Source organism: Ambystoma mexicanum, chromosome 2q (genome assembly GCF_040938575.1).
Source record: "Ambystoma mexicanum isolate Mex_15411 chromosome 2q, UKY_AmexF1_1, whole genome shotgun sequence".
In the NCBI taxonomy this organism is placed as follows: domain Eukaryota; kingdom Metazoa; phylum Chordata; class Amphibia; order Caudata; family Ambystomatidae; genus Ambystoma; species Ambystoma mexicanum.
Window position 1 is genome coordinate 113,686,319 of NC_090924.1, and position 19,435 is coordinate 113,705,753.

The window sequence follows — 19,435 nt, forward strand, 5'->3', positions numbered from 1 at the left end:
CCAACCCGGGAAAGCTGCGGGAGAAGCCCAAGAAGCTGCGGACAGAGAAGAAAAAGGCTGAGTTGCCCAAGAAGACCCAGGCAGCACAGGATAAGTCTTCAACGATAGAGCTGGTGGTGGCTGCTCTCTCGAAAGCTCACGGGGCTGCCCCTGAGAAGGTTGCCACTACAGCACTGAAGGTATCCCTCCCTCCGAGGCACAAGGCCACCGTGGTGACTTTGACAAGGTCTACCGGCACGCCAGAGATGGGGACACGGCCTCGGAACTCAGTTTCAGCCCCTCCGGGTGGAAAAAGGGGGGAGCAAGGAGGCCACCTGGATCAGTCCCAGGCCATGGACCAAGCCATAGAAGTTTCGTCCACGGACGAAGAGGACAGAGTCACACGGTCCACAAGGACGTGGAAGATGACGACGACTGCAACCTAGTGTTCCGATCACGCCAGTTCCGCGGAGGGATGGGTCTCTGGACATCCTATAAACCCAGAGATCCAGAAGAGGATGCCACAAGGGCCTGTTCCAACAGTCCCCCAGGCTCCTGACCAAACAGTGACAAAGAGGAAGCACCACTCGACACCCCCTTTTCAGCCTCCACATCCGTGTTGGGCCCCCTCTGCCCCAGCAGACACTGGTACGGGGACAGATATGGCCATGACGACAGGTGACGATATTGTCTGAGCAAGCAGCGGGTTCCCACAGCCTAGGGCGTCCCCACCGGACGAAGTGGGGTCGTTCCATTCCAGAATCGTCAGAGCCTCCCAGCTGTTACAGCTTATGCCTGAAGAAACCAGGAAGGAGGGTTTCCTATATCAGAGGCGCAAGGCCAAGAGGAAGACAATCATGACGGTACCCCTCCTGGACGGCATGTGGGAGGAGGGCCTGGCCCTCTTGAAGAACTCTTGCACTGCTCCAGCCAAGTTGGATAGGCTGGAGAAGAAGTACTGGGTACCGGAATCTACACCCAAGTTCCTGAGGTCACAACCATCACCGGATTCAGTGGTTTCAGCGGCCGCGAGGAAGCGGTCATCTAACGCATCCTCTGCGTCTTCAGTCCTTCCGGACAGCGAGGGTAAGAAGATGTACGCCATGGGGAGGAAAGTGTTTTACACCGCAGAGTCCACCATCAAGGCGGCCAACGCACTGGCGATCCTAGCCAGATACGACCGAGGGCTGTGGTACAAGCTGGGTCCGATTATTGAGTTCCTCACCTACGACAAGAGGATGGGGGCGGTCGCCCTCTTCCAGGATGGAGAGGTAGCATTGGATCACGCCATAACAGTGGCACTGGACGTTGCTGACACAGGGTTCTGGCAGATCAGATGGGGAACAGTGTCTGTCTTCGTCGCCAAGGCTGGATGAAGGCCACAGATTTCTGCCAGGAGGTTAAATAAAGGTACTGGATATGCCTTTTGACAGAGATAACGTTGACAAGTCCCTACAGGCCATTAAGATGGATATGGAGACGGGCAGTTCCCGGAGCACCCTCCAGCATAACGGCTCTTTCTTTAGCTTCTCTAGAAGAAAGTTGGGCAGGTCTTCAAAAGCTTTCTTCTCCTTGTACCATCAGCCTTCCAGATCCACGAACCAGGAAGTCCACAGAGGCAATTCCCAGGCCTACGGGGGAGGAGGACCGCAAAGCCAAGAGAGTGCCAGCGCCGAAGCGGGCTTGAACCAGCCAAGACGTCGGGACCCGACCAGTGCACCCCGGTGGGAGGTCAGCTGACGAGGTTCATCATTAAGTGGGAAAAGATCACCACCGACAGATGGGTGCTGGACGCTCTCGCCCAAGGACATACGTTGGAATTTCAACACAGGTGTCAGCGGATCCCTCTGGTGACCCGTCAAGAGCAGCACATTCCTCGGCTCTTGGAGGAGGTACTTTTCATGCTACGAAAAGGGGTGATAGAGCTGGTTCCCCAGCGACTCCGGGGCACCAGAGTCTATTCCAGAGTTTCTTGGTAAGAAAGAAGACAGGGGTCGGGGAGGCTGGTGGCCCATTCTAGACGTGCGACGTCTGAACCAGTTCCTCAAGTCTCAGAAATTCAGGATGGTCACGTTGCAGCACATGCTCGCCCAACTGGAAAGAGGGGATTTCTTGACGCTAGACCTGGTGGGAGCCTACTTCCACGTCCCCATTCACAGGAAACAGTGGAAGTTTGCATCCTTCGTAGTGCAGGCGGCACAGCACTACCTACTTCAAGGCCTACCCTTCGGCTTGAAGTCGGCCTCCAGAGTATTCACGAAGTGCCTGGCACCGGAGGCGGCCCATCTGCGTCTATGGTGATTCACATATACCCGTACCTCGACGACTGGTTCATCCGGGCCCACCCGCGAGTGTTGGCCGTCGGACACACAGAGGTGGCCGTCAAGCTGCTGACAGATCTGGGATTCTCCATCAATTATGCAAAGTCCTCTCTTGACACCATTGCAGAACGCGCTGTTCTTGGGGGCCAGATTCAATACAGTATCCTGCCTAGTACCTCTCTCGGAGGAGAGGGTAGCAGCCATTCAGGGGAAGGTGCAGCGGCTGTTGTCGATAAAGATGGTCACAGTGCGGACCATCAAGTTGTTACTCGGCATGTCGTCCTGCATCTACTTCATTCGGCTCTGCAGGTTACAAATGCAACCTCTACAGGAGCTCCTGGACGCTCGCTGGGTACAAGTGTCCGGAAACTTTGCAGACAAGTTCACTCTGGACGACGAGTTCCGTCGGGCGGTAAGGTGGTGGGGTGTCTGCTCCAACATTGCACAGGGTTTCAGAACCCTCCATTCCAGGAAACGGTCACCACGGATGATTCCCTGGAAAGCTAGGGCGCCCACAATGGAGGTCTGCATGCCAAAGGCCTATGGCTACCAGAGGAGAAGGATCTCCATATCAACATCCTGGAGCTACGGGCAGTGTTCTGGGCCCTCAAGTCATTCCTTCCGTCTCTGAAGGGCAGTGTGGTGAAGATCTTCAAGTACAACACCACCATGATGCTCTACATCAGGAAACAAGGGGGCACCTGACCCCCGGCGCTCTCCAGGAAAGCACAGGAATCATGGCGCAAGGCCTTCAGACAAGTAATGTTGATCGTCCGTCTTCGCCTATCGGGAGTCAAGAACACCATCGTGGATTCCCTCAGCAGGGCATCCTGCCACGAGTGGGCACTTTGGCAGACCCAGGTGGATCACATCTTTGCCAAGTGGGCCAGGCCACAGATCTATCTGTTTGCAACGACAGCAAACTCCAAATGACAGACGTTTGCCAGAAGATTCCACCAACAGAGGAGTCTGGCACACAAGTTATCCTTCGCCTTGGGAAGGGATGTTTCTGCTACAAATTATAAACTCAGACAGTATCCATGCAGGATGATACTCGTTGCCCCACCGTGGCTGAGGCAGATTTGGTATCCGGACCTGCTCAGCCTGTCAGCGTTGCCTCCGATCAAGCTACCAGCGGTCCCGGATCTTCTCGCCAGAGAAGGCGGCGCAATCCAGCATCATGACCCAGGATCGCTCAACCTGAGAGCTTGGCTCCTGCAGCCCTAGAGTTTGGAGGATATGAGTTGCCTGCGGACTACTGAGAGGTCCTCACCAAGGCCAGGGCGTTGTTGACTTTGAAGTGCTGCGGTCACAAGTGGAAGTATTTCGCTACATAATTGTAATGGGTTATTTATAACGCGCTTAATACCCAGAGGTTTCTAAGCGCAGACCCGAGGATCAAACCTGTGTTGCTCCGCCTTGTCTTGCATTTAAGACGAGCATGTTGCCCTTGAGCTATCCTCCTGAGACTGATGCTGGTCGCAGAATATTAACCCTCTGAAGGTCACGGCCCTGCAGATTCTTCCATATTTGCTATCCTTGGCCAATGCCGGAATGGTGCATGCCTCGATCAAGGTACGTCTGGCGGCTATCTCCCGTTACACTAGTTCTCCTGAAAGGTCTTCACTTTGGTCTCATCGACTTGTTAAGGAATTCTTCAAAGGACTGTTTCGTTCTTTCCCGCTGGTGAAGGCTCCTGCCCCGGCGTGGGAACTGAACGTGGTTCTGACGAGATTAATGGGGGATCTAGGGGGGGTGGGGCTTTTGAGTTTGTGCATCAGGACCCTCTCAAGTTCCTCTCATGGAAAATGGCTTTCCTTGTGGCCATCACCTCCGCCAGGAGGGTGGGTGAGATACGCGTCCTATCCTGCAAACAGCCATACCTGACTTTCCACAAATCTAGTGTGGTGCTGCGGACGGACCCTGCTTTCATGCCGAAGGTTCCATCAGAATTCCACCTCAACTAACCTTTGATGTTAACTGTTTTTTTCCCCAAAAACTTTGTCACCGGCTGAAAGGGCCTTGCACTCTCTGGACGTTGCCCTGCAGTTCTCCGTGGCACGCGCAAAGAGTTTTCGAAAGGCTTCACAGCTGTTTGTGAATTTTGATCCTGTGAACCATGGGAAGTCCTTGTCCAAGGCTTCCATCTCAAGGTAGCTCTCTGGCTGCATCATGCACTGTCATCGGTTGGCGAGCCGACCGCTGCCCGGCCGTCCGAGAGCCCACTCCACCCAGAGCGATTGTTGCTATGAACGCGTTTCTAGCTGGTGTGCCCCTGCTAGACATCGGCAGTGCTGCTACGTGGAGGTCCACAAACACCTTCACAAGGTTCTATGTCGACAGGGATTCCATGGAGGAGTCCAGAGACGGCCAAGCACTGCTATTCAACCTGTTCACTTCAGGTGGGTCTGTTCCAGAGGTAAGTGTTAATTGCTTCTGTTGAGCCTTGCCACCTTCCGTGGTTGTGTAATGTTGTACTGTGTGCATTTGTTATTCATGAGCACGTGAACGCATGCAAGACCCACGCTGGAGAACAATAGTTACAAGTAAGTAACTTGTTCCTTGCCAAAGAAGAGAGAGAGTGAGACCAGAGGTACAGCTAACTGCAACGGTGGTAGAAATATTGGAAAAATGTAACTTGCTAAATTAGACCCCAAGAGAAATGCTTATTAGCATGGTAAGAGGGGGTGGGTGGTGTGGCTGAACCATAACAGGGGAAAACAGAGTATGAGAACATCCCTGACGTGTGTTGGGTAAAGGGGAAAGACAAACCCACTCCTCCATTAATTGGAGAGTAAACCTCAGACAAAGGAAATGGGAGTAATCGCTCCACAGTGACTTTAAGAAGTGGGGAGAATGGATTCATTTTGTTGAAGTAATTCTATGCAAAAGGGTATTCACTTTTTTTTTTACTTCGGTTTATTTTCTCCACTTCTGTGAATGTTTGCACTGGTTGATTAAGAATTGTAAAGCTTCTAATGAAATGTTTTTTTAAACCAAATAGAATAATAAAAAAATAAAAAAAAGTGAGATCATATTATTGTCAGTATTTGGTTAATGAAGAGGTGCAGACACAAGAGTGACAAGAAGGCTGCCCTTCTGGTAAAGGATATTCTGAAGAAGCAAAGCTTGCAGAGGTTTTGGAAATCACAAATGTGTAATAAAGCGCACCAATGTGAATCTAGTTTAACCTGAAAGAAAATCTAAAAACGTGGTGCTGTGAAGCGAAAGACATTGTAATGTTGTTGTAAGCTGATCTTAACCACAGAAGCACTTGTTCCAATTTTCCTGGCCTGGCAGGGGAGTACTCCAAGTCGGAGGTTGTGGTAACACTATCATGTTCGGACAGGGGAGTATACCTGAACAGAGAACTTTGAAGTAGTAGGCCAGGCAGTAAACCAGGTGTAGTTGCAGTAGTTGGCCTGGCATGGAAGTAAAGCAGGTGGAAGTTGAAGTGCTATGTAATGATGTTGATTAATCATCCTGACAAACTTTCATTGTTGAAGAAAGTGTTGTATAAACTGCTGCAGAAGTGTGTAATTGTTTATATACAAATGTGATTGAAGAATAATTCTTACTAAGACAATTTATTAATTTTTCTGGATGTATGCAAAGAAGATTGCTTTTCTTCATATTACAAGTGGGCGAGAAAGAAGCCTTGATGAACGATGTAGAAGTGTTGGTACTGTTTGTTGCTAACTGGAAATCAAAAGAACTGCATTGGAACGTAAACACAAGACAGGTTTCCTTATTTTATTTGGAACTGTTGAACAGAATCCTGCTTGAATCTGGGGAAAGGAAATGTGCCCAGGCTATAAGCGGAGACAGTTATTATATTGTGAATTCAACTATTTATATTTGTTGCTTTTGAATGTATTACCTTGTTGAGTTGGTGTATGTGCAAGTATGAGGAACAGAAACCCTTTGTTAATGTTTTCCTTCGTTTATTTTAGTCAGGGAAATCCTAGTCGGTCTAGGGATAGTGAGGCGTTTATTCATCCTTTTGAGTTAATAAAATAGCATCTTTTCAAAAACCTTCACAAAGTTATGATATGGCATTTATAAGGTGCCTATACATAAGTGTTTCAAGGCGCGACAGGGCAAGGGAGGAGGATCAGACAGAAGACCAAGACAACGATCTTACTAGGCCGGGTGACATTGAGATCGTGCAAGTGCAGTGCACGGGAAGGGGGAAAGTGTGTGGGGGGGTCAGTGCAGGGCATAGCATCAACAGTAATACGTAAATAGAATAAATAAAACTATAGCTAAAGAGTGCGGCCAGCTTGTGGCAAGTGCAGGGGTAAGTGCAGACATCAAGTATCAAGAGCTGGTGGGGGCTGTAGGGCTACAGAAACGGCCCCCAAGTACAGGGGATGCCCGGGAGGCAGTGCAGGTGTGCAGCTGGTGGGGTAGGGGACCTGGGCCCTAGAACAGAGGGTAGCCAGGTGGCCAGTGCAGTTTCAATCAGGAGTTCAGCAGGGCAGAGGAGGAGAGAAAGCAGAAGCAAAGAGGAAGATCTTGAGGTGCTTCCGGAACCGGAGATGGTTCGCAAGTTTCAGGGATGAAGGAAGGCTGTTCCAGGGGGAGGCCCCAGTCGAAGAAAGATCTACCACCAACTTGTTGCTTGGAGAAGCGGATGACCCTGAGGGAGTTGGAGACGGATGAGCGAAGAGTTCGAGAGGGAAGATATTTAGGAAGAGAGAGTTTAGGGTATTGAAGCCCCAGAAGGCCTTGTGGACAATGCAGAGGGTTTGGAACTTAATCCTTGCAGCCACTGGGAGCCAGTGCAGCGATTTCAGTCCTGGAGGGATACGATCCCTGGGCTTGAGGCCAAAAGTCTTGCAGTCCTATTCTGGATAAGTTGCAGAGGGCGGAGAGTACAAGCAAGCAGATTTAGAAAGAGGCTGTTGCAGTAGTCCAGCCTAGAGCGAACCAGAGCTCTGGAGACAGTGAGCTTCTGGGGGAAGGAGAGGAAAGGAAGAATACTTCTCAGGAGGTGCACTTGGTAGTGTGACTTCTTAGGGATGTCAGAGATGTGAGGAGAGAAGGAGAGTGTGGAGTCGAAGATGACCCTGAGGTTTTTAGCCTCACAGGTGGGAGAGGGAAGAGGGCCAAGGGAGGCCAGCCAGAGAGCGATAGGAAAGGAAGGAGCAGGTGTGCTGATGAGGAGAATCTTCGTCTTACTGGCATTAAGGCAGAGATCATTGGCGGCACACCGCTCCTGGATAGGGGACAGACACTCAGAGAGATGAGAGAAGTAGAGGTGGCGGAAGGGAGCCTGAAAATGAGCTGAGTGTCGTCCACATAGCACTGAAAGTTGGGCCAGAGACCAGCAATGCGGTGGGCAAGAATTGCCAGTTATTGGTTGAACAGCCAGGGAGAGAGATTAGACTCCTGGGGAACACCACAGATGGAGATAGAGGAGAGGAAGGACCCAAGTTGGACCTGGGAAGGTCGATCGGAGAGGAAATAAGTCAGCCAAGCCAGGGCCCGATCGGTGATGCCCAGGTTATCACAGAGACGGTTGAGCAGGATGGCATGGTTGGCCGTGTCAAAGGCAGAAGAGAGATTAAGTAAGATGAGGACACGGGGGGGGTGGGGGGGTATTGAAGTCAAGGTTTGTGAGCAGGTCTTTACGGATGTTCAGGAGAGCAGTTTCCGTGCTACTGGCATCTCTGAAGCCAGACTGATGTTCATGGAGACAACCGACCAATTCACTGTGAAGATTAAGCTGGGAGATGGCCAGCTTTTCCAGCAGTTTGCCTAGGAAAGGAGTGATGGGGATTGGGCGGTTGTTAGCAGGGCAGGAGGGGTCGGTTGGGGGTTTCTTAAGAAGAGGATGCACAAGGGGGTGCTTTGGGGGTGGGGGGAGGGAAGACTCCAGTGGCAAAGGAGTGGTTGCAGAAATCCGCCAAAGCAGGAGCCAGGGTGTCAATGTGGTCCTTGATGGTTTTAGAGGAACAGGGGAGAACCTGTTTTGACAACTTTCATAGATCAGACTTGTATAGAAACCTCATCTAGGGAGAGGAAGGGAAAGGCAGACAAGGAAGGAGGGGGTGGCCACAGAAGGGCCAGAGGAAGAGAGGGGAGAAGAGGGAGAAGGAGAGAGAGAAAGAGAGAGGAAAGGATGTCCTGAGTTTTACAAATGAAATGAGAAGCCAGGGCTGTGCAGAAGGCCTGGGAGGGGACAGGAGAGGTAGAGACTGCAGCAGGATTGGCCAGCTCCTTGCAGATTTTAAAGGGTTTGGCTGAGTTGTTGGATGCAGCTGAGACGCGGGCTTGAATGAGGGCTCTTTTCTTGGTGCAGACAGAGAGCCGGTATTGCCTTTGGAACAGACGGCAGGCCAGTTTGTCAGAGGATGTACAGGAAGCATGCCATTTCCTCTCAACTACCCTGCACTTTCGCTTAGAGTGACGAGGTCTGAGTCGTACCAGGAAATGCATTGGGCTTTGGGCGCATCTTCATGACGGGGGCAAGAACATCAAGAGTATCAGATATAGCAGAGTGGAACATGGAAAGGGCTGTGTCAGAGTGTGAGCCAGCCGAAGGGGGAGGAGAGGTTGAGGAAGTGGCGGTGAAGGTCTCAACTGACACACGCTTCATGGGTCGGATAACCGCGAAGGTAGGTGGCAGTGCTGGAGTTGGCTTGGCCTGAGGGGTGGAGAGAGTGAGCTGCGTGGAAAGGAGCAAGTGATCTCTCCAGGAGAGAGGAGTGGTGAGAGGGATAGAAAGGGCAAGGTCTGTAGAGATCACAACATCCAGAGTGTACCCTGCAGTGAGAGTCGCGCCAGAGGGGAGGATAGAGAGTGAGAGAGAGTTGCAGAGGTTGCAAAAGAAGGACTGGAAGCATCCAGGTGGATGCTAAAGTCTCCAAGAAGGAGGAGGAGTTGAGTGGTCGAGACCGGGAGGGAAGAGGAGAGATGCGCCCACTCAGAGACGAAGGAGGAGATCTGACCAGGTTTCCGATAGATAGTAGCCACAGTAAGGGAATGGCTAGGGGGGGAGAGAGAGAGAGAGAGAGAGAGAGAGAGAGAGAGAGAGAGAGAGAGAGAGAGAGAGAGAGAGCCTGCAGACGAGGCATTTGAAAGAGGCCTGCCAGGGCTACACCCCCTCTGGAACAATTGGACCTGGGCACGGAGAGGATCTTGTAGCCGTCAGGGAGGAGAGTGTCAAAGCTCCTGGCAGAGCTGGCCGTGAACCATGTCTCAGTGAGACCGAAGACATAGAGGTCAAGTGGTATGACCTATCATTGGAGGTGGCAGGCTGGGAGAATGGAGGGGGAACAAACACAGAAGGGAAAGGGGGAACAAGAGGGAATCAATGGTCAGAGGGCCCACGTCACTTTCAAAATGCACAATCCGCAGTCATAGCGGGGAAAGAGCCATGGGCAACAAGCAGTTACCTCCTCAGCAGCGCAGATGAAAAAAATAATGGTCTGCCTCAAATTTCTGACCCTTCACAGCTGACTCTGAAAATCTATCTGATCATAATACCGAAAACAGATACAAGCTACAGAAATACTGCTATAAGTGAAGTTGTGCATTGTAGCTTTTATCATAAACTTATTTTAAAATCAATGTTTTTCTAATCTAGCCCCTGAAGGTTTAAACCGAGATAATTCCATTTCCAGGAGGTCGGCACTAGAATCTCAATGTGTGCTTTATGGATCCTTCACACAAGCAATTTTAGAAATTAAAATCTTGAAAATTAAAATCCAAAAGATGCATCGGTCAGCTAACTAGTATTGTCCATGGCATTGTACAGAGATCTGTAACCTGCAACTCTAGATGTTTTGAGGGCGCGAACGCCCATGATCCCTCACTTTTGATAGTGCTGTCTATGGCAAATGGGAGTTGTTGTACAAAACATCTGTAGAACCAAAGGTTGCAGACCCCATGCATAGAAACGTTACAACTATATCTCAGCAAAGTTTTCTTTGTGATTTCACTTCGCCTTACCTCATGCCACTCATATTTTCTCACTCGCATTCTCTTTTGCTTCCAGGTTCAAGGCAATGAATGCACTTCTCCATTTATCACCCTTTCCTCACATGCTCAGCCAGATGTACAAATAGTTGATGGCTTCCAGGTAAGGTTTAACACCCTTATTGTGCCTCTTCTCTGCCTTGAACCTTTCTGGAATGTTTGAAATGCTCTGTCCTCCAGTTTTAGCTATAAGCATACTGGATTTAACATTGTTTGCTCTAAAGTCTGAGCTTGTATATAAAACAACTTATTTCAATCAAATATTTTGTCAATAACGGGTAACTCCTTAGAAAACTGCACACAGGTATGTGACAATAGCATTGAGGTGTTAGCTAGTTCTGATTAAACAATATTTCCTGTAGGGTTTATGAAAAGGAGGGATATGCTATGCAGGAAAGTCTAAACATATACAATACCCCCGTGCCCATCATTTCATCTTCCAGTCTATAGGGACTTAGCTCAGGATATAGGGACTTAGTTCCCTGTATGGGAAGTACTGCCTGATAAATTATTACTGTAAATGGATGCATTCATCCTTTTGTAGGCGAAATTCATACTATTATGCTTAACAGTGAAGGGGTGATTGTTTCTACATGAATCCACTTTTCTTGGATGTATACAGCTTTGTTGCTTACCCTTGTAAACTCCACACAAAGTGCTATAAAGTTCTTACATTTTACTCACCTTGCCAACTAGTGCTCTATGAGCATACTGTCTATGTATAGGAACTGTATAAATGGACTTATGACATCTAGACAATATTTAAAGTATAACTGGTCATTTCTTTCATGTGGAAGTTAGATTTGCAGCACAATCTTTACAAGGTCCTTGTTCCCAAGAGCAAGCTCCATTACAGAGGTCAAACTTTGAAGGGATTGTGTCCTCCGACGTATTCCTTATCTTTGATATATTCACTTCCAGCTTGCTGGCTTGGAAATCTTTTCTTAGTAGAGGGCGCTGCGCGTCAACGTCCCTCGAGTCGGTGTCCCTCGACGGCCTCTGTATCGGCGCTGACGTCACCATGATTACAAATAGTGTTGCGGAGCGTCCGTTGCTCAGTTCCGTTTTTCCGCGCTTCGTAGAGCCTCGGAGACGTAACGCTCGGTCCCATTCTTAAAAAATGCTGAGACTGTGGAAAGAAGATGTCTCTAACGGATCCTCAGGATCTGTTTGTGGTGCCTGGGATCAGAGCATCAGTGTTCACAGTGTGAGGACTGCATGTCCATGATGTCGAAAGCCTTGAAGGAGCGTATGGGGAAGTTAGAAAGAGGTAAGGCTGTTAAAACTTCTACCCCTTCAAAAGTTTCGTCGGCTGAGTCGAGACATTCGTCTCCTCGCCGTCAAAAGAAAATTCCCGATTGAGATCTCAAAGCGGTTCCCATCACTCTTTGAGATCGAGACACTCTAAGAAGAGGCGCCATAGATCTCCCTCATCAAGTTCCCCGGAAAGGGTCACCTGCCCCACAAAATACAGCCCTCCGGCTAAGTGGGAAGAATTTCGTAAACAAATGCTTAGGGTCTTCGAGAAAGCGGCCTCGACCCCCTCGGAGATGCCTAGAGGTGATACCCGGGGTGAAAGACCCAAAAAACAAAAACGCTGCCAGTCATTGAACCCGGCGAGCAAAATGCTCGCGAGTGTCATGAACCTTTGAGTAAAGGCAAAACACCATCAGACAAAACTGCGTCATCTACACCATTGTCGAAGGTACCTTCGATGCACAATCTATATCATCGACGCCATCTTCGACGCCGTTGTCGACTCCAATGAAAGATGAACCTCTACTCCGCCACTGGCACCAGAGGTGTTGAAAGCTCCGACCATGACGTAGAGATGTGCGTCGACAATCTCAATGATGCCGAGTAGGATCCCGACTCTCTCGAGTTCATCGAGGCCTTTTTCGATGCCTTTTACATGTTGGTTGAAGCCTACAACGTCCACGTCGACAACCCCAACGTTTTTTCAGGCAGTAACCACAGATTTGGCTCCTTCCTCTCTAGAAATGGGTTTCACTCACTATCCAAGATCTGATTATTTCAGAGCCTTATCCTCTATATATGAGGAAGGGGAGCATTCTTGACAGAGAGACCTTTTGGGCTACAAGGAACAACAGTACACATTCCAGAGGAATTAATTTCTGAAGAAAACGGGTTGATAGATCTACAAGAGTCTCTACAGGAGGCCAGTGGTATAGATACTTCTCCAGAAGCAGAATTTGCGTGATCAGAACCTGGAGAACATGCTGTGATACATTACAGGGCACTTATGGCTAGAATAATGCAATTTATGGGGTGGACTACACCTGCACCCTCTTTTCAGCAAGATGACCTTACTGATATATTAGATAAAAGACCCCAAGAGGATCCCATCGTCCCTTTTCATGCTGCACTGCAAAGGAAAATATCTGTAAATTGGGACACTCCTGAAGTTATCCCTGCAGTTAATAAAAAAAGTCTCTGCTAAGTACAGAGCGTGAGCTTTAGATCCTGAATATTTAAGCAAGCATCCAACTCCAGTCTAGTTGTGCAGGCAGCGACTACATCAATCAGTAGGTCGGCATACCCCAGTATTCCACAGGACAGGGATGACAAGAGAATTGACGCCATGTCAAAAAAAGTATTTTCGGCATGCAGTATTGCGCTTAAATCTATCAACGCCACTTGCACGCTAGCAAGAGTCAGCCACACCGTTTGGGAGTGTGCTTCATCTGCGGTTGACTGTCTTCCAGAAGTGGAAGAACGGGAAGCATTCTTGAACATAATCAAGGATGGAAAGGATGCAATGTGTGAATCCCTTCAAACAGGCATTGACTCTGCTGGCAGCATCAGCAGAGCCATGGCGGCGAGTACCACAATCCACAGATTTGCCTGGTTTTGCTCCTGATGTACAAGCCAGACTTCTAAATATGCCCTTTGACAGCACTTCTCTATTTGGAAAAAAGGCTGATGACAGTCTGGAGAAATTGCAGACATCCAAAGTGGCAGCGAAATCCCTTGGGGCTGCAATCCAGCAAACTCCAAATCGCCCCACATGTACACCCTGGAGGGGTATGTCCTTTAGTTTTTACTCTGCATTCGGAAAAGGCAGAGGACAGCCAGCTCAAAGGGGCCAGAGACGATTTACCCATGGTGGATGGGTCAAAGGTACCAAATCTGCACCAGCAGGTGCTACTTTACCCTCAGCATCTGTGTCAGCCGCTTCTAAACCCCTCTGAGCTCTCCCCTTACAAGACACCAGTAGGAGGCAGGTTAACTCAACTTCTCCAGCATGGGGTCTGGCATGGGTTCACATGCTCATGAATATTCCCCGTCGTTAGGCCGGGAATCCTCGGTATAGAAAAAAAATCAGTATCAGTTTTGTTTCTGATCTGTCTTTCTTAGTAGTAACCAATCACTGGTCTCTGGGTCATACTGCCCCCAGCCAATGACTGCCCTCTCCCTAAGCCCCGCCTCTGGCAGCCATCCTCAGATTTTTACTGCACGTTCAAGTGTTGGGAGTCCTCGTGCTGTAGATCTCGAGCTTTTGCTGCGTTTTCGTGCTTTTTCAGGAGATTTTTCTCATTTATCGGTTAAATAGAGCCTCAAGCTCCACGGTTTCTACATCCGATCAATGGGGATCCGTTTCGGAGTTTTCTACGCCCCTCAAGGGTGAAGATTTCATCGAGTTACGCTTTTGGAGGATTCCAGAAGTTCCAAGGCCTACCCCGGACATGGCCCAGGAGAAAGGAAGCTCGACGCCCGGAAAGCTGTTCAGGACCTGCCCTGGATGCCAGCTTCAGAATGTTTTCAAGGAGGATGAGCATTTGTTATGCCTCTGTCTCCATGAGGACAAGACGCACACGGAGAAGGACTGTGTGTTTTGTGGGAACATGTCGGAGCGGACCATGAAGGATCGCCACCTCCGTCTCGCCAACTGGCTGGAAGGGAAGAGCCCGTCAGGCAAGAAGAAGAAAAAGAAGTCAGAGCGGTCTTCTAAATCCTGTGAGGGCGCCCCGGCAACGGGGGCCCAACAAAAGGCTAAGCACCGCGAGTCCGTGGGCACCGGGAGCGCCTAACGGTCGGGCTCCTTGGCTGCCAGGCAGGGCGCGTCCTCCCTGGCGCCATCAACCATGAGCCAACGCTCTGGCTCGGGTAAGAGGAAGTCCGAGAACCCGGCAAAGCTTCTGGAGAGGCCCCGGTCGATCTCGAAGATTCCGACAGAGGGGGAGCGAGGCTCGGACCCTCCTCCCCCCCAAGGTGAAGGCCCCAGAGGTACAGAAGGTGACGTTGGCCTTAATTCACCCTGCTAAGACCTCGATTGAGGATGTCGCTGCGGTCCTGGCTCAGCCTGTGGAGGCTACACCAGTGGAGGCGACCTCAGGACCCAGAGTCTCCCTGCCACCGCGGAGGGAGTCCTCTTTCAGGCCCATTGAGAAGACCCCCACGAAGTCCTCGTTGCAAAAGGTGGGGGAGGGGCTGGTGGCCATCGTGGATACGGACATGACCTCTGAAGAAGAGCTCATCGAAGTCGTAGAAGAGGCCCAGCCCATCGGGAGGGATCCTGACGAGGGCGACGACGAGAGCGACGGTGTCGCTGACGAGGCTCCTCAAGAGCCCTCGCGCCCGTCGTTTCCGGTGCCACAGGACACTTCGGCGGCCATTTTGTCAACGATTCAGTCCTTATGCTCGGAGATAAGGACAAGGTTGCCCCTCCCCCCGACGGAGGTACCTGAGCCAGACCCGATGGGGGAACCGGTGCCAGGACTTTTGGAAAGTCCACCGCATAAGAGGAGGAGGACGCATCCTACGCCACCTCTCCCACCTCTGCAGTCTGCTCTGCCTTCCCCCCGGTCTACTACCCACGGGGATGATACAGGCACGGACACGGCTACGACAGGTACAGATGACGACGGAGGCGGCGACGGGACGTGTTTCCCGTGGCCCCCTGCTCGGGCGTCCCTACCCAACGAGATTGGATCTTTTCATGCCATGATTTCCAGGGCATCCGAGCTCTTCCAGTTCTGCCCAGAAAAGAAGGAAGGGTTCCTTTACCAACGGCGCGAGGCTGAAAGGAAGACGGTCCTCGCCGTACCTCTTCTTGATGACATCTGGGATAAGGGGCTCGCTCTCCTCAAGAACCCTGCCACGGCGCCGGCAAAGAGGGACCGGTACGAGAAGAAGTACCGGGTCCCTGACGCTGCCCCCTTGTGCCTTCGGGCGCAACCTACCCCGGATTCGGTCGTCTCGACGGCGGCAAAGAAGAAAGCTGGGGGGGCATCGGCCTCGACATCAACTTCCCCGCCGGACGGCGAGGGCAGGAAGCTGGACACGATGGGACGACGGATCATCTCATCCGCAGCGACGACTGTCAAGGCGGCCAATGCCCTGGCTATCATAGCCCGCTACGACAGGAAGTTGTGGTTCAAAATCGCCCCTCTGTTGGACTTCCTTCTGGACGCCAAAAGGGCTGAGGCCCTGGAAATCCTAAAGGAAGGTGAGATTGCTTCAGACCACGCCATCCTGGTGGCAACGGACATCGCCGACACCGGTTTCCGTCAGTTGGGCAACGGCGTTTGCTTGAGACGACGAGGATGGCTGAAGGCCACGGATTTCCGCCAGGACGTACGAACCAAGGTTTTGGACATGCCCTTCGACGGGAACAACCTGTTTGGGAAGGCAGTTGATGAGTCCCTTCAGGCCATCATGACAGACGGAGAGACTGCCCGGGCACTGGGAGTGCTCCAACAACGACGGCTGTCCTTTCGGAGCTCTGGAGGCAGACAAGGTGCCTCCAAGGGATCCGGCAGTGGCTCCTCCACGTACCACCAAGCGGCAAGATCTTCGTCCCAGGAAGCCTACAGGGGACGCGGCAAGTCAGGTGGTGCCCGTCGTTGCCAGGGAGGTCAAGGAGGCAAGGCGGCCTCCAAACAAGATTGAACCGAAGGTGGGGTCGGGCCCCTGCCAAAGCACCCCGGTGGGAGGCCGGCTGGCGAGGTTCGTCAGCGTGTGGGAGTCCATCTCCACCGACTGTTGGGTGCTGGACGCCCTGGCCCAAGGGCACGCCCTCGAGTTTCAGAAGAAGTGCCCTCGCGTTCCTCCCGTGGCCAGGAAGGAAAATCACTTCCCTCAACTACTGTTGGAAGTAAGGGCGATGCTCATGAAGGGTGCCATCAAGCTTGTCCCAAAGAGGCTTCGGGGCTCCGGAGTTTACTCAAGGTACTTCCTCGTAAAAAAGAAGACAGGAGGATGGCGCCCCATCCTGGACCTGCGACGACTAAACAAATGCATCAAGGCACAGAAGTTCCGTACGGTCACCCTCCAGCACGTGCTGGGACAGCTGGAGGAGGGCGAGTTCCTGTCGTCGTTGGACTTGGAGGATGCGTACTTCCACATCCCCATTCTAAAAAGACACCGAAAGTTCCTCAGGTTCGTGGTACAAGGGCGGCACTACCAGTTCAAGGCCCTCCCGTTCGGATTGAAGTCAGCACCCATGGTGTTCACCAAGTGCCTCGCACCGGTGGCGGCGCGGCTGCGCCTACAGGGGATCCACGTCTACCCCTACCTGGACGACTGGCTCATCCGGGCGAGGACAAGGGAGCTCGCCGTGGGGCACACTGCGAAGACCGTCCAGCTGCTCACGGACCTGGGATTCTCCATCAACTTTCCAAAATCCCACCTGGTTCCGTCGCAAGTCGCCCTGTTTCTGGGAGCCAAGCTCGACACAGTGGCGCGGCTGGCCTCGCCGTCGGAGGAAAGGACCAGGACCTTTCTTGGCAAGGTGCAGCCTCCGCTGGCCACAGACATGGGCAGGGTAAGATCTATCAAGTCCCTCCTCGGGATGATGTCCTCCTGCATTTATCTGGTGCGCCTTTTCAGGCTTCGGATGCGCCCCTTACAAGAGTTCCTCGACGCCTGCTGGGTCCAGTCGACGGGTAGCTTCGAGGACAGGATCCCTCTCAACGAGACGTTCCGTCAGGCGATCCGGTGGTGGGGTACCCGCTCCCATCTGTCGGCGGGCACAGACTTTCAGACCCCAGCTCACCAGGTGACAGTGACGGACGCCTCCCTGGAAGGTTGGGGAGCGCACTCCGGAGATCTTCACTTGAGAGGCCTTTGGCTCCCGGAGAAGTCGCTCCACATCAACATCTTGGAGCTCCGTGCAGTGTTCTGGGCCCTCGGGTCCTTTCTTCCGTCCCTCAAGGGCAAGGTGGTGAGGATCTTCACCGACAACACCACCACGATGTTCTACATCCGGAAGCAGGGCGGAACCAGGTCCCCGGCCCTATCCAAGGAAGCCCAGGATCTGTGGCATTGCGCTGTCGGACAACGGATGTTTCTGGTGCCTCTTCATCTGGCAGGAATAAAAAACACGATCGCCGACTCACTCAGCAGGGAGCTGCGCTCGTGCCACGAGTGGGAACTACGCCAGGATCAAGTGGATCGACTCTTCCGACGATGGGGCGAACCACAAATCGATCTTTTCGCGAAGGCGACGAATTCCAAGTGCCGGAGGTTCGCCAGCAGGTTCCCCCAGCAGAGGAGCATGGGCGATGCTTTCTCGTTCCCCTGGGACGGCCTATTTCTTTATGCGTTCCCTCCGCTGCCGTTGCTGCTCCGGCTCATCAACCAGCTCAAGAGTTCCCGGTGCAGGATGATCCTTGTCGCACCGGCGTGGCCGAGACAGATCTGGTTCCCAGACCTTCTGGACTTGTCAACGTCCACACCAGTCAAGCTGCAGACGGACGCAGACCTTCTCTCCAGAGAAGGAGGCGCCATTCTTCACCACAACCCGGAGTCGCTGAACTTGCAGGCCTGGCTCCTGCAGCACTAGAGTTTGGAGGGTACGACATCCCGGCTGACTGCAGAGAGGTTCTTGCAAAGGCCAAGGCGTCCTCAACTCTCAAGTGCTACGGACATAAATGGAAGAGGTTCTCTGTCTGGTGCCGTGCACAGAAGATTAACCCTCTGCAGATTACGGCCCCTCAAGTACTGCCGTACCTACTGTCACTGGCCAAAGCTGGACTGGCTCACGCCTCCATCAAAATACATCTGGCTGCAATCTCCCGATATACCAGGACTACGGGACGGGCGTCCATGTGGTCTCATCGCCTGGTGAAAGAATTCATGAAGGGACTATTCCGATCATTCCCGCCGGTGAAGGCTCCTGCCCCGGCGTGGGAGCTTAATGTGGTGCTGACCAGGCTCATGGGGGCCCCATTCGAGCCTATGCATTTGGCACCTTTGAAGTTCCTGTCATGGAAGACAGCTTTCCTCGTGGCCATCACCTCCGCACGACGAGTGGGGGAGATCCAGGCCCTATCTTGCAAGCCTCCATACTTGACTTTTCATGACACGAGGGTGGTGCTGAGGACGCACCCCTCCTTTATGCCCAAGGTGCCGTCGGACTTCCACCTCAACGAGCCCTTGGTGTTGCCAGTTTTCTTCCTGTCGCCTTTGTCGCAGGCCGAGAGGACTTTGCACTCGCTGGATGTAGCTAGAGCGCTGAAGTTCTACGTGGACCGCACAAAGAGTTTTCAGAAGACGTCACAACTGTTTGTGAACTTTGGGACTGTGAATCAAGGGAAGGCTCTCTCGAAGACTTCCATTTCCAGATGGCTCTCCGGCTGCATCATGCACTGTCGCCGGTTGGCAAACCGACCGCGGGCCGGCCGTCCGAGAGCCCATTCGACCAGAGCGATCGCTGCTACCACGGCGTTCCTGTCTGGTGTGCCCCTGCTGGACATCTGCAGGGCTGCGACGTGGAGGTCGACGCACACTTTCACAAGATTCTACTGAGTCGATCGGGACTCCAGGGAGGAGTCCAGGGTCGGGCAAGCAGTGCTGTGCAACCTGTTCGACCTAAGGTGAGCCTGGTGAGGAGGTAAGAGATGCTTAATGTTGAGTTGTTGTATTGCTTAATGTTGAGCCTGTTGCCACCTCCGATGGTTGTGCATGTGTGTACTGCTATGTATTCTCTTATTCAAGAGCATGTGAATCCATGCCAGACCCCATGCTGGAGAAGGAACAAGTTACTTACCTGTAACTGTTGTTCTCCAGCATGTGTCTGGAATGGATTCACATGCCAACCCTCCCGCCTACCCCTCTGCGGCTCTTCACTTGGTCATACTGCCACTTTACGTGCTACCAAATCTGAGGATGGCTGCCAGAGGCGG

At 52.0% G+C, this 19,435-nt stretch overlaps 1 protein-coding gene across 2 annotated transcripts in view; it reads left to right on the forward strand.

Moving 5' to 3' along the window:
* The window catches only part of CRAMP1 (cramped chromatin regulator homolog 1), a 1,760,184-nt gene that overhangs the window by 1,339,632 nt on the left and 401,117 nt on the right, over positions 1–19,435 (forward strand). For both annotated transcript variants that reach the window (XM_069646975.1, XM_069646973.1), the window contains exon 17: positions 10,306–10,389. In XM_069646975.1, the coding sequence (XP_069503076.1) occupies positions 10,306–10,389 (84 nt within the window). The remainder of the gene's footprint in view (positions 1–10,305; positions 10,390–19,435) is intronic.